General features: G+C 38.7%; 8 protein-coding genes across 8 annotated transcripts; 3 read left to right on the top strand and 5 right to left on the bottom strand.

The window, feature by feature from the left end:
- Window positions 1-230: 230 nt before the first annotated feature.
- MRPL1 (mitochondrial 54S ribosomal protein uL1m) lies at window positions 231-1,031 on the top strand (the record flags this gene model as incomplete). Its single annotated transcript, XM_455945.1, has 1 exon — window positions 231-1,031. The coding sequence occupies one exon, from the start codon at window positions 231-233 to the stop codon at window positions 1,029-1,031; it is 801 nt and encodes a 266-aa protein (XP_455945.1).
- A 322-nt stretch (window positions 1,032-1,353) lies between these two features.
- On the bottom strand, window positions 1,354-1,704 carry MRX14 (mitochondrial 54S ribosomal protein bL34m; the record flags this gene model as incomplete). Its single annotated transcript, XM_455944.1, has 1 exon — window positions 1,354-1,704. One exon carries the CDS (start codon window positions 1,702-1,704, stop codon window positions 1,354-1,356), a length of 351 nt encoding a protein of 116 aa, XP_455944.1.
- Window positions 1,705-2,116: 412 nt separating this feature from the next.
- GEP5 (Gep5p) lies at window positions 2,117-3,034 on the bottom strand (the record flags this gene model as incomplete). Its single annotated transcript, XM_455943.1, has 1 exon — window positions 2,117-3,034. The coding sequence occupies one exon, from the start codon at window positions 3,032-3,034 to the stop codon at window positions 2,117-2,119; it is 918 nt and encodes a 305-aa protein (XP_455943.1).
- Window positions 3,035-3,643: 609 nt separating this feature from the next.
- Window positions 3,644-4,435, top strand: PDS1 (securin; the record flags this gene model as incomplete). Its single annotated transcript, XM_455942.1, has 1 exon — window positions 3,644-4,435. The coding sequence occupies one exon, from the start codon at window positions 3,644-3,646 to the stop codon at window positions 4,433-4,435; it is 792 nt and encodes a 263-aa protein (XP_455942.1).
- A 327-nt stretch (window positions 4,436-4,762) lies between these two features.
- XDJ1 (Xdj1p) lies at window positions 4,763-6,301 on the bottom strand (the record flags this gene model as incomplete). Its single annotated transcript, XM_455941.1, has 1 exon — window positions 4,763-6,301. One exon carries the CDS (start codon window positions 6,299-6,301, stop codon window positions 4,763-4,765), a length of 1,539 nt encoding a protein of 512 aa, XP_455941.1.
- A 1,400-nt stretch (window positions 6,302-7,701) lies between these two features.
- On the top strand, window positions 7,702-9,288 carry KLLA0_F19162g (uncharacterized protein; the record flags this gene model as incomplete). The annotated part of the gene is made up of 1 exon (XM_455940.1): window positions 7,702-9,288. The coding sequence occupies one exon, from the start codon at window positions 7,702-7,704 to the stop codon at window positions 9,286-9,288; it is 1,587 nt and encodes a 528-aa protein (XP_455940.1).
- Window positions 9,289-9,617: 329 nt separating this feature from the next.
- On the bottom strand, window positions 9,618-11,201 carry FOB1 (replication fork barrier binding protein FOB1; the record flags this gene model as incomplete). The annotated part of the gene is made up of 1 exon (XM_455939.1): window positions 9,618-11,201. The coding sequence occupies one exon, from the start codon at window positions 11,199-11,201 to the stop codon at window positions 9,618-9,620; it is 1,584 nt and encodes a 527-aa protein (XP_455939.1).
- A 340-nt stretch (window positions 11,202-11,541) lies between these two features.
- Window positions 11,542-13,278, bottom strand: GAA1 (GPI-anchor transamidase subunit GAA1; the record flags this gene model as incomplete). The annotated part of the gene is made up of 1 exon (XM_455938.1): window positions 11,542-13,278. The coding sequence occupies one exon, from the start codon at window positions 13,276-13,278 to the stop codon at window positions 11,542-11,544; it is 1,737 nt and encodes a 578-aa protein (XP_455938.1).
- Window positions 13,279-13,309: the final 31 nt, after the last annotated feature.

Here is a 13,309-nt window from a genome sequence, read left to right as displayed (position 1 = left end):
ATTTGTCGATGTATCAAAATTTTTTCAGCTTTAGTATAATGATTAGTTGGATTAAAATCTTGGAAGCGTTAACAAGAACGATGAGAACAACGAGTTGACGTTATATTACCCTTTGGAGAGGATACAATCAATTTTCAACTATTTCACGTAAAAACTTCAAAGACTTGTGTCTCTGAATAACCTGAGATTTTTTCCAATTTCGCTACTTAGAGGCTAATAGGGTCGGCAAGATGTTTCCAAGAATATTCACCAGGCAGTTCCAGATAACGTCCTTCCGTCTAGCGGAAGAAACGGGTACTAAGTTGACTAAAGAGCAACTTAGAAAGAGGGAGCTAAGAAAAATGGTTCAAAGAAGATTGCAAGCAAAAACTCCGGCCAGTGACCATCCACTGTATATGCCAGTTTCTAGAGCACTAAGATACTTACGTGCAATCGAAGTCGGGCAACCAGCAAGCCAACAAACCATCACGTTAACTACATTGGTGGTAGCAGAAAGAGGTGTCCCCCCTCTTACAGGTAATGTTTCCTTCGGCAAACCTCTTAAAGATGTGAAAGTTGCTGTCTTCACTAATGACGAGGCACAAGCGGCTTTGATGAAAGATAAATACAGTGTTCATTTAGTCGGCGGTTCAGATTTAGTAAGTCAAATCAAGGCTGGTGAAGTCAGTATCGACTTTGACAAGGCTTTTGCAACTCCAGATATTGTTCCACAACTTGCTTCTCAAGTTGGTAGAATTTTGGGTCCTCGTGGTTTACTGCCAACTGCCAAGAAGGGAACCGTCGCCGAAGATCTTGAGCCATTGATTAAAGATAGTATGAGCTCTGTTCCATTCAGACAACGTGGTAACAGTATTAGTTTAGGTGTTGCCAAGACCCATTTCACTGACAAGGAAGTTCTAGAGAACTTGTTGGCAACACAGAAGGCTTTCAAACAATCTATCACCAATCAACAAACGAAAAAACCAAGCATATTGTCCCAAACTACGCTGACAAGTACACACGGTCCTGGTATTGTGATTGACTTTGCTTAATAAAGCAACCCAATTTTTATGAACAATAACTGGAATTGTTGTCCTTGTCAAGATAGAATGAAACTTACTTCAGAAATAATGCCCATGTACATAGAAATCGTTAATAGAAAAAAGATTCCTTCTGCAATTGATAACTATAAACCTATCCGATAGAATCATCTTAATGTCATGCCAGCTTTCTGATGGCAAAGCTAAAATCAAAACTGTTCCGTTTTCTTAAAATACATAATGACGATGTGGATATATATACAGGAGATTCAGCCATTCTTTATAATCAGGCGCTTCCATAACGTTCCTGGTTTGATTGGAAAGTTGAACAGAACTAATAAGTCAAATACCATCTGCCTTTATTCTTTCTTCTTTTAAGTATCTGTTGTCCACTTCTAGATCTTGCCCTTGCTAGGAACCCCACTCTTCTCTTTCTCTTTAAAGTACTCGGTTGGAAAGTGTTACCTCTACTTTTCCATCTTCTCTGAGTCAAATCGAACAACATACCAAATATTGATGAGCCATTTGCTTGTGTTTGAGATTGTAAAGTGATTTCCATTGGATTGACTTGCGCCAAAGGTCTATGAAGACGTGAGTCTAGTGTTCTTAAAGGTGAGAAACTAGAGAAACTGGTTAATGTACGTTTTGAGGTCCACTGAAGAAGATTTCTTGTTATAAAACTCATAACGACTGGATGAGATTTTATTTTAATTGTTCTTCACTTCGAATTAAATCCTTATCGATAACTAATGAGTAGTTCGGGCGACTACTTTTAGGAGACTTCGTCTTCAAGAAATATGTCCTGGTTTCTCTTCGTTTGATTTCTTTGAATTCAAATTTTTTCTTTCTCGAGACTAATGTAAATGTATGAAAATATCGATGGATGTTGGAAATAGTGAAAGCATCTGTGGAAGCGAACAAACTTGGCTTCTAGCAAACCGCTGAAACTTCAAATCGGTCTTAGACTAGTCTGTTACAATAAGTGTATTGGCGGTTTCATTTCCTGGCTAACATTATTATTAAAGTGTTTTCTATTTACATTGAGCTAAAATGGTAGCTGTAGGTAAATTATATATCACGTGATGTGTGTTCATAAGTCAATTATGTTCTTCCTCAAGGGCAGCAGCTAAGTTCTCGCTCAAATTTTCCTTCGACAGGACAAATCCGCCTCTAGCAAGTTCACTTATTTCGAACTTCCCATCTTTGAAAAGGTAAGATCTGCTGGCAACATTTTTATACAATCTTTTCGTTCGCCTATTGAGATCTGGGTCGTTAACTATTGACGTTAATATAGACTCTGCATCTGAAGTCAGCACCGGATTTTGCGAGTAGAGCAGGTCACTAATTAGCTTGACCTTTTTCTTAAACAAGTTATCGATCCTGATGTCGGCTATATCGAAACCATCAGGTTTCATTCCGATCTCAACGATTGGTGCCTGGAGTTTTTTTGTAGCGCATAGTTTCGGATTTGTCTTCAAGAAATAGTAATGCTCGAAAATTTGCCGTAGTGTCTCCTTTATCTTTTCTGCAGGGAGTCTTAATACTTCTGTAATTTGAGTTGATTGAAGACCGTCAATTCCTGTGATATCTTTTATAAGTTCCTCATTCGGAGTCTGCCAGTTTTTCGGCCGCAGCCACTTATGACGATTGAAGCTCAAGAAATCCAAAGCATCCTTATTGTTACGAGACCATAAAATCGTTTGAGATGTTAGATTTGGGTCATCCATTTCTAAAATCGAGTGCTGCATTTCATAGGGCCAAAATTTTGCCAACTCATTAGGGTATTGTCTCAATATGTCTACGTGTTTAGGAGGATCGTTCAACAAATGGAAATGAACAGAATAGACTAATTTCTCCAAGGTCTTGCGTGTTGGATTCTCATTGAAAGAGTTTAACCGATGTAGCGTTTCATGTTGCTTATTCTTGGGGAAAGTGTCCACCTTCGAAATGGCGTCTTTAGTTATTGAATGAAGACCCTTGTATAATTTCGAAGTTCTCAGAAGACTAGCCTTCATCGTCAACCTCCAAAACTGTTGTCAAAAAAATACGCACAATACTTCACAGTATGTCCATTCGATTATGACCTATTTTAAACAGTAATAACCTTCGTCTTTAGATTAATACAGAACCTCTTCCGAGCCTGTTCTCTGTATGAAGATCGTCATGTGTGTGCTCTAGGCTAGAAAATTTTCGTACCTACTTACTATTCCATATTGCAATTTGGAAAGCCAGACACGAAACGAAACCAGGAAGAACAGCGACACAAACTCACATTTTGTAGTAGGCACTGCTACTGCTCCTTGTTGACGTGGGCATAGTCTCAAAGCATCGCGACATTCCGGATTCTTTTGGAGTATTTTCATGAGTACTAAGCAATGAAGATGTATCCAGTATCACCGTAACATCCATACACCACATATACTCAGTTTGATTCACCAAATTCGATCAAAAACAACAACACAAATATACAAACATAACAAAAACTGTCTCAAAATTTACAAACAGTAAGAGCTCAAGGTCGTTCAAAGCCGAGCAATCAACGGTAAGATATTCCAATTTTGTCTGTTAAGCTAGCGTGAAGTCAGACTAGAAGAGATATTGGCTATATACAGATTCAAATAGCTATGCCGAACGAAGGGAAGGAGAATATCATATCCGTCCAAGATCCTGACAATGATTTGGGTCTGAGGACCCCTCTAAACCAGATGAAGCGGACGGACTCATTAGTACGGGGCAACAGACGCCCACTAGCTAGCAAAGATAATAACAGGACGCAATCTATACTAAGTGTGAAGAATAATGCTGCGTTGGGAAAGAGTGATCACCCTTTAAAAAGGCCCGCCAGTAGCTTTATGAAGAATATGCCTGAAAATAAACTGAAGAAATACGGAAGTGTCCTGGGGATGAACACTTTTATGCCACGAACGAAGTCATTGGTGCTGAAAGATACAGAGCTAAATGAAAAGAATGACGACGAAGATGAGGAGGATGAGGAGGATGATTTACCCATATTTCCCAGCGGAAAATCGTTAAACCTTGGGTTTGGCAACGGATTAAAAGCCCTTATCAGAGAGAAAGAAGATGAACTAAACATTGAGTATGCACCCAAGAGACAAAAAGAACTACCGTATATACCTAATGGGTACGACCCCTTTGATAAGGAATCCATCGAGAAACTTCAGCATCATAGATCTCCATTCCAGGTTGAATCAATAACGTTTGATACAGAAGAAAGAGATCCAGAACTTATAAGTTTAGCTGCTACAGATGAAGATCTCGTTTCCCCTACCAGGTATAACAATCACAAGCACAATCTAGAACTGGATTCTGATAATGAAAGCATAACAATCGAACTTGGTGAGGAATATAACGGACAAGGATTGGATACGCTAGAATTAAATTCCTTATTAGATTAACGGGTACTATAATGCTGCAGATGTATTATATCATGTAATAAATAGTTCAAGAGGTATATTTTTTCATGTTATCCGTGGAGAGTGGATCAGTATGCAAGTCATTGGGGTTTAACTTTATTACTTGTATCGAAATAAATATATGCAAGAAGAAGTTTATACAGGTACTGCTAAGTAAGAAAACTTGGGGACAGTAAACGTATTTTTTACTTCTGCTGATAAATGGAGTGGTCATTTCAGAATAATAGTTGACATTAGGTTATTGATGGACGTGGACTTTGATCACGTCAAATGAAACAGTACATAAATGAAAGAATCGTTTATTGCTTCTTATTGGGTAGCACATTCAGACGGCATTTGTGTATAATCATTATCGAACGCACTAGCATGTGGTTCTTCTTGTTGTTTTCTGTTGTATTTTTCTTTCTCCTCTGCCAAATAATCCGGCAACTCGTCGTGAGAATGCAAAACAGAATAACTCAAGACGTCTTCTGTATTTAGAGGATCTGGGTCCTTAGTATCCTTTGACTTTAACCCGGGGAGTATATTTCTCAAAGCAGTTATCTCAGATTTCTCATTGAACCAATTATCCTTGGGGAACTCTATGTTTATCTGGACGTACATATCACCAAAACTATCGCCATTGGATAAGGGCCAACCTTCGCCTTTAAACTTGAAGTAATTTCCTGGCCTAATAACTTTACCCGCGGGTACATTTACACGTAATCTTCTGTTATCGTAAGTTTCACAAACAATTGTAGAGAAACCTGTTAACGCATCTACTAACGAAATGTTTAACGTTGTATGCAAGTCATTACTCTTCCGTTCTAAATGAGACTTAGAGGAATCTTCATCAATAACGATGATAACGTCCCCAGTTTCCTTCCCGTATTCCATATCGGCCATCTGTGGTAGTCTAAACTCATCCCCATGACGAGAACCTCTTGGAATATATACAGTTTGAGATTTTTCTTCGTTGATGAGTCCTTTACCAGAACAATGCTTACAAGTGTCAGAGGCGGATTTTTTCCTGTATCTGCCCTTCCCCTTACAAGCGTCACATACAGTATGGTCCTTTACCATATATCCACCAGCAAGACGAGTGATCCGTTCTTTGAAACCTTGTCCATTACAAGATGTACAGGAAATCTCTGGTTTCTGGAAATGCTTCTTTCTCAACCCCGTACCACTGCAGTGAGGACATAGACATTTCCGTTTCAGTTGGAACGTTACTGTCTTACCCATGTATAACTGTCGTGTAGTCATCTTATAAGATATTCTCGAGTCCGGAGTCCGTTTGCTCTCTGGTTCGCCATACTGGTGTCTGTTTGAATAGCTTGCGTGAGGTCCGTGTTGCTGTCTCTGGTACTGCTGGAAGAAATTCATGAAATCATCAAATTCGTGATCATCTTCGGGGAACCCATTGCCTCCAGATCCAAACGCAGAGTCCCCATACATATCATACCTGGACTTCAACTCAGGATCGCTAAGAATCTCATAGGCAGCTGTCACCTCTTTAAACATAGCTTCACTAGTCTCTCTTTCGGCTTCATCGATGATTTTGTCCGGATGGTATTTCAATGCCAGCTTTCTATATGCCTTCCTGATCTCCACCTCAGTAGCATCCTTCTCTACTCCTAACACATCGTATGGGGTCTGTGCCATGTCGTAGTTCACGTTACTGTTGGTCAGCCTGGTACAACCTATTGCTCCTTCTTCATCTACATGTCCTTCTTGTTCATACTGCTTTTTAAACATTTGATATTTCCATATATGTAATACCGAAAATCTACCTGTAGTGAAAAATACATAAGGCTTACTGCTGCTAAATCGCTCCGAATATTTAACATTGAAAACGGAATATGTCATTTTAAGTATGAAAGTTTGGATTTCAAGATGCAACAAAGAAAAGATTAACAGTGAACGATCTATAATATAATGTAAAGGTGGTGTACCACCTTAATACTTCAACAAATATATATATATATATATATAGTGGTAACGAATCAATCGTGTCAACATACTTATACGCAACATATAAATCACGTGATCCATAATGACCTATATACTTTTCCCTTGCTGCATTCCAGTATTGAGATAAAAGTACCATAACGTGAACCGGGTAACAAATATTTCCTGCCCTGGCGTTGCCCTTTCCCTGAAGCCTCCGCTTGGGCAACACCGTTACAATTGAAAGAAATGAGCCAGAACCGGGAGTTATTTTAATCGCGGCACCATTCTAATCAGCGCCTACGCTCGCATCACATATCTCGCTCGTTGTGTCGCTTCCAATTGCAGTATTTCCCTTGCCATTGATATCAATATTAATTGGAATCGGCTAATTCGAGTACTGGCTCTTTTTCATTTTCACGACACTGTATTAAGCGTAGGGCGAAGGAAAAAAAAAAGCTTAAGGTGGAAAGTCGGAAGTTAAAGTGCGCCTGATTGCAACAAGATACCCGCAAAATTGGTAATAATGGTTAAATAGTATCTACACCGAGATAAAACTTGGAATCCTGTCCACTTTTCTATCAGTCCTACATAGTATATAAATACTGGGCGGTTGATGCTTACTTTTCGGTTATGAAAACTGCAAACCCTTGATGTGCAATGCCGGATTGTATCGTTTTTCCTTACAGCACTATTTTGCTTTAATGCAATTGTTATATTCAAAATGATGAGCTTTTATGCTGAAATAAGCATTGAATTTCAGATCAACACAGTCCCAAAGTAAATTCAAGTAGTTTTTCTTTTGGGTTTAAGGCTTTGGAGAAGTAAAGAGTGAGGAAAAAAAAAGATAAAGGGTTACTAGCGATTTGATACTTTGAATCCTTGCCTCCATCATTTGTTTCCACTTCGTTCGATCATCAAGACGGGACTACGCTATTATTCCCATACCTGTTCATTTGTTACGTACAGTTGTGCGCGAGTAAGTGACTGAGTGATATATTTTCACTTTTTAGTTTTTCGTTATCAGTTTGGTCAGCCATTCCATCTTTTGACTCATAGTTAGATTTGCCAAAGGAATTCTCCCACTTCTGACACTGAAAGAAAAAGAAGATAGAAAGTTCCTATAGGTCGAGAATACATTTTAGGTGACCTTTATCGATTGCATTTCATTCGAGATTTAGTTGGGCGAATTTTCTTGTTTTCCTGTTACTCGTTTAGTATTCCTTTAATCCTTCAGCTTCGAGAGGAATTTGGCTCTTTAGTTAAAAAAAACTTTTCTTTGATTTTTTGTTAAGAGCTTTCCATCAAACACTTCCAAGATGTTGTCTGTCAGAGTTAACTTGAAGACCAGGATCAGTTCTGGCATGATTAGAGTCAATGCTCCAGCTTTGAAAAGTACAATGCCTTCTGTAACAAGTTTAACCCAATTGCGTTTTTCTACTACTGTGAAACCAGCTCCAAAGCTTTCGCTAGATGATGTTAATGAAAATGTTTTGAAGGCTAAGTACGCTGTTAGAGGTAGAATTCCAATGAGGGCTGAGGAATTGAGAGATCAGTTGAAAAAGGATCCAAGTTCTTTACCCTTCTCTAAGATTATCAGTGCCAACATCGGTAACCCTCAACAATTGGACCAAAAACCTTTGACTTTTTACAGAGAAGTATTATCTCTATTGCAACATCCAGAACTGCTAGAAGAAGCTGATGAGGCTTTACAAACTCTATATAAGACTGACTCCATTAAGCGTGCCAAAAGACTTTTGTCTGAGGTTGGTGGATCCGTCGGTGCTTACTCTCAATCACAGGGTGTTCAAGGAATTCGAGAAACCGTTGCAGACTTCATTACGAAGAGAGATGACGGTGAAATATCTTACCCAGAAGATATTTACCTCACTGCTGGTGCATCTGCAGCAGTTTCTTACATTCTCTCCATTCTATGCAAGGGCCCAAATACTGGCGTATTAATACCTATCCCACAATACCCGTTGTACACAGCATCTTTGGCTCTAAATAACTCTAGGCCTTTACCATACTACTTGAGAGAAGAACAAAATTGGTCCACTGACCCAGAAGAAATTGAACAAGTCGTGCTGGATGCAATTCAGAAGGGAATTAAACCCACCTGTCTAGTTGTTATTAATCCAGGTAACCCAACTGGTGCCATCCTTTCAGAACAGTCCATTCAAAAGATCTTCGAAGTCGCTGCCAAGTACGGTATTGTCGTCATCGCTGATGAAGTGTATCAAGAAAACGTATTCAAAGGCTCTAAATTCTACTCAATGAAAAAAGTTTTGAGAAACTTGCAAAAGACTTATCATGGACAATACGACAACATTCAATTAGCTTCTCTACACTCTACTTCCAAAGGTGTCTCGGGTGAATGTGGTCAAAGAGGTGGTTATATGGAATTGGTCGGATTCAATCATGATATCAGACAGGTATTCTTAAAATTGGCTTCTATTTCTTTATGTCCCGTGGTTACCGGTCAAGCCTTGGTGGACTTAATGGTATCTCCACCTCAACCAGGTGATGAATCTTACGAACAAGATCAACAGGAACGTGAAGATATTCATGACGCATTGGACGAACGTGCCTCTAAACTTTTCGAAACATTCTCTAGATTGGAAGGTATTGAATGCCGTAAACCTCAAGGTGCCATGTACCTATATCCAAAACTCGATCTTCCTTATAAAGTTATCCAGGAAGCTCAGCATCTTGAAATGGAACCTGATGAATTTTATTGTAAAGCATTACTAGAAAACACTGGTATTTGCACCGTTCCAGGATCTGGTTTCGGACAAGTCCCAGGTACTTATCACTTAAGAACCACATTCCTACCACCAGGGACCGAATGGGTAGAAACATGGGAAAAATTCCACAAGGCCTTCTTTGACAAGTACCGTGATTAGGTTCTGGGTATGCCTGAGCATGCTTCATCATCCACTTCAATTCATTCTAAAAAATTTCAAAAATAGTTACGAATCATGATCAAGCAACACATACGAATTGGCTGTATTAACTTGCATTTAATATTTGACCGGCTTATAAACCATTCGTTTGTCACTTTTATTTCAATTTTCCCGCTTTGGACGGGCCAACATAAATCGCAACTTCTTTAATTTGAACTTTAATCAAAAATTTTGGTATAAATTACATTAAATCTAAATATCTATCATCAAGTATTCTTTTATGAAGAATTTTTATAATTGTATTACGGTTACTCTAAAAAAACATACCATCATAGCTCCATAGAAACGTCAGCAATGTTATACGGGTTGTATACGGACGCTCGCGTAGCATGCTTGTCTTGATCTAAAGGACGTCTCACCTTTTTAGATCTCTTTTTTGTTATCCTGTGTTTCTCCGATTCTTGATTTATCCCATCATAATTCATGTTCGTTCGGTGTGGTGAAGGTTGTTCAGAAATTGGAGTACCATCTCGAGAAGAGGCCAGCTCATCGAATATTTCTGAATCATGCTCTGATTCCTCACTATTGTCATCTCCGGAAAGAAGTAGATTTGGGCTATTTTCATCTTCAAGGTAAATCATTCCACCAGCTTCTTCAAATTGAACAACATGATGCCCCAGCAGTCTAGAGATGACATTTCTTTGTAACGTCCTGAACTTCTTATGTAAATCTTGTTGTGTTGAACATAGTAAATCGCTTGGAACACCACGAACTCTGTCTGAATAATTTTGGTTTAGTCTCGAAACAACCAACTTTAAACACATGTTCCAATCATGTAAACATTCTTCCTTATGTTGGAGGAATAACGATTTCATTCTTTTGATTCCAGTTTTCTGAAAGCTGGTAGAGCTGTTCATTCCGAGTCCGATCTTAATTTTGTATATTCTTGCAATATTCTCACAAACATCGAACATATCCTGTCTATCCAAAGTACATGTGTCGATAAAGATGGGCATCCTAATCATGGAAAACAATAATTTTGTCATCACTGGCAATAGATCAGATAAGGTAACACTTTTCAAGGGTTCTAACCAGACATACCTTGAGTAATAATCCCTACAATACAGAACAAATGGATATTTTCCTTCAATTTTTAACTCGTCCGTGTTGTCGTTCCCTTGATAGGCCGAATCAAAAGGTGCAAAGATTTCAACATGACACCTACCCAATGGAATTAGATTTGCATGTATATTCTCGTGTTTAAATTTTTTATAGCTTATCTTGTTCCCACTTTCATTACATTTAGAACAAAACGATGTCACTAACTTACAGAACGATTGAGTGACGTTTGCGTAGAAGGTCGAAAGTTCATTGTAGATTCCCTTAGACGAAACATGTGAATTCAGTACATGAACAGACATTATTAAGTCGAATAGCTCATTTGGCTCATATACTACTAAATCTTTACGCTTCACATCGTGTAGTAAATTCTCTTGAACGTAGTAGCGTCTCTTTAGCAATACGAATTTATTCTCCACAGTAGAGTTAGTAACTTTATCACTGGCTCTGAGTAGATTCTCTTTGGTTAAGGCATCAGAGTGCAGTAAGTCGTATATTGGTTGTGTTAGTTGACCTTTAACGGTGTTAATCTCTTTTTCCAGTTGTAATCTACCTTCAATTAACATGTCTTGATCCAATTCTCCGCAAAAGCTTCCTAAATCAAAACCTTTGACAGGCAGAACAAATTTAAAATCAGGTTCAGTAGATTCTGTACTAGCACTAGCAGGGTACAAAGCTACTTCGCCTTCCGGACTTCTGATTCCCAAAAGTTTATCTTTCTCCGATGTCATCTCATCGGTTGTCCCAGACTTCTCTTTGTTGGTAGTTTTATCAGCAGTATCACTAATATTCATACCTTGAAATGATACGAAGAACAAATTACCTTATTCTGAACAATATCTTATATAGTCACTGCAGAGATTGGAACAACCAGGCTATGCTTCATTAGGTTGAGAATGGTTACTTTAAACGCTGAAGCTGATGAAAGAACCCGTTACAAACTTTTTTTTTTCGGTTTTGCTTAGCATTAACAAATTGATCTCGATCATACTCTAAACATAATAAGCATGGTAAAAAGCTTCTCAGTATATATGAGCAATTACATATATGTACACACGATGATAATAAGCGGGCCCCTTTTGCTGATGAGTAGTTTTTGTTTTTATATAACACTTGTTGCTAAAATATAGACGTTTATTCTTTTTTTATGGGCGTCTGCACTTCAATGGCATCAATACTAGCATACGTTACTAGTAACCAGCTCGGATACCATCCTAAGCAAATGATGTACCATGTCCAACACCCCAACTGTTGCGAAGCTTCAATAAGGGCGTAAAAAACCTTGAAACCAGATAATCTTGGTTCCACGAAGTTCACCACTGCCCAAGTTGCAATGAAAGGATTGGATATTATAAGCAAGACAAGGTTTTTTATCGACAGCCTTAGATTACTCTCGATAATTGTCGTAGTTCTTGTCATTGGGAATGCAAGCAAGCCCATCACAATCGCAAGTGAGAAATTCAATACTAATAGAGAAGTCAAAACAATGGCCATATAGATGTATGCGAAAGCTTTAAATCTGTATGAGAAAGGTTCTTGGATTCTTAGTCTAGTTCTCGAAAGCAGCGGAAGCACCGAAAATATACCACTGAGTCCCAAAAGGACTCGAGGTAGAGGGAAATAAACGAATAGTTGCGAAGTAGCAAAGGCAAATACCAAAGAAATGCAGAATGTTAGAATTGACCAAATGTTGTATATAGACAGCAACGGAAGTTCACCATATTTGTTATTCAAAATTTGATTTAATGCTGCGAATACAAAGGCCACCGAGACAGCCACCGCAGTCGCCAAATAAGTCCCGATTGATATAAAATACCGAGGTGCTAGTAGAAGATAAAAGAAGAATGATTGATGGAATTTTTCAAGCAAGTTATTGACAGATCTAGACAATGCCTCTGGCACACGACCAAATGTTGTGATGTCGTGTGGTCCATCAATCCCCTTAGCCTTTAAAGTCAATGATTGGATTCTCCAACCACTAAATGCTTCATTACCGTAACAGTTCTTGATTCCAGAAAGTACTGAGTCTTTTATTCCCAAAAGCATCGTTTTCAATCTCGAGTTATAGTCATTTCTATCAAGTTCTGAGAATGGCAAACCGTGTAAGGACACCTTAATGCCTTCGTGTTCAGCAATATGTACAGCCACGTTGACCAAATCTAAGTTCGGAGTTTCACCGTTCAATCCATCGTAGTGTATTTCCATATAATCGAATCTGTCACTGGTACCTGGGTAGTCAAGAACTATGGCTGATTCAATTGAACCGCCTGTCAAATCTAAGGACGTATGATATGCTGTGACCCACGATCTCAAAGATGCCTTAGGATCTTCACTTAGAACGATGATAATATTCTTTGACCAGACTGGCCAACGTGAGAAAAATCTCACCAATGAAATTGCAAGAGCTGCACCACCAGTGTTATATTCACGATTCTCGTTATACCACGGTGCAGCAATAACCATTGCCTCGGTACCATCACCCCTTGGTGCGTGAAAGATACCGTACAAAGTCTCACCATATTGCTCATCGTCATATATAGCAGTCTTAACCCCAAACTCTTGCAGCCATTTAGAAACCTCAGCATTACTATCATGCGTTGTTGATACGTATTGGAATAAGTCCAACTGGGTTCTATATCCTCTTAGTATATTCCACTCTGATTCTCGAAAGTAACTGTACGCTTGAGATGGAAGTAAGGCGTTTTCAGATATGTATGTTCTCCTAAACTGGCCGTCCGAGGGCAACATAAATACCAACCATCCCAAACCAATGACACAGCATAACAACGATAATTGTGAAAGCTTCGAGATAAATTTTGGGATAAGCCCAATTGAAATGATTCTTCGATGTAACTTTTCTACTAAAGCCATTACTTAATCACTTTGTTCTAGTTATTAGGCT

Source organism: Kluyveromyces lactis (assembly GCF_000002515.2).
Source record: "Kluyveromyces lactis strain NRRL Y-1140 chromosome F complete sequence".
In the NCBI taxonomy this organism is placed as follows: Eukaryota; Fungi; Ascomycota; class Saccharomycetes; order Saccharomycetales; family Saccharomycetaceae; genus Kluyveromyces; species Kluyveromyces lactis.
The sequence above is the reverse complement of the archived record's forward strand: the minus strand, read 5'-3'. Positions and strand labels throughout refer to the sequence as shown.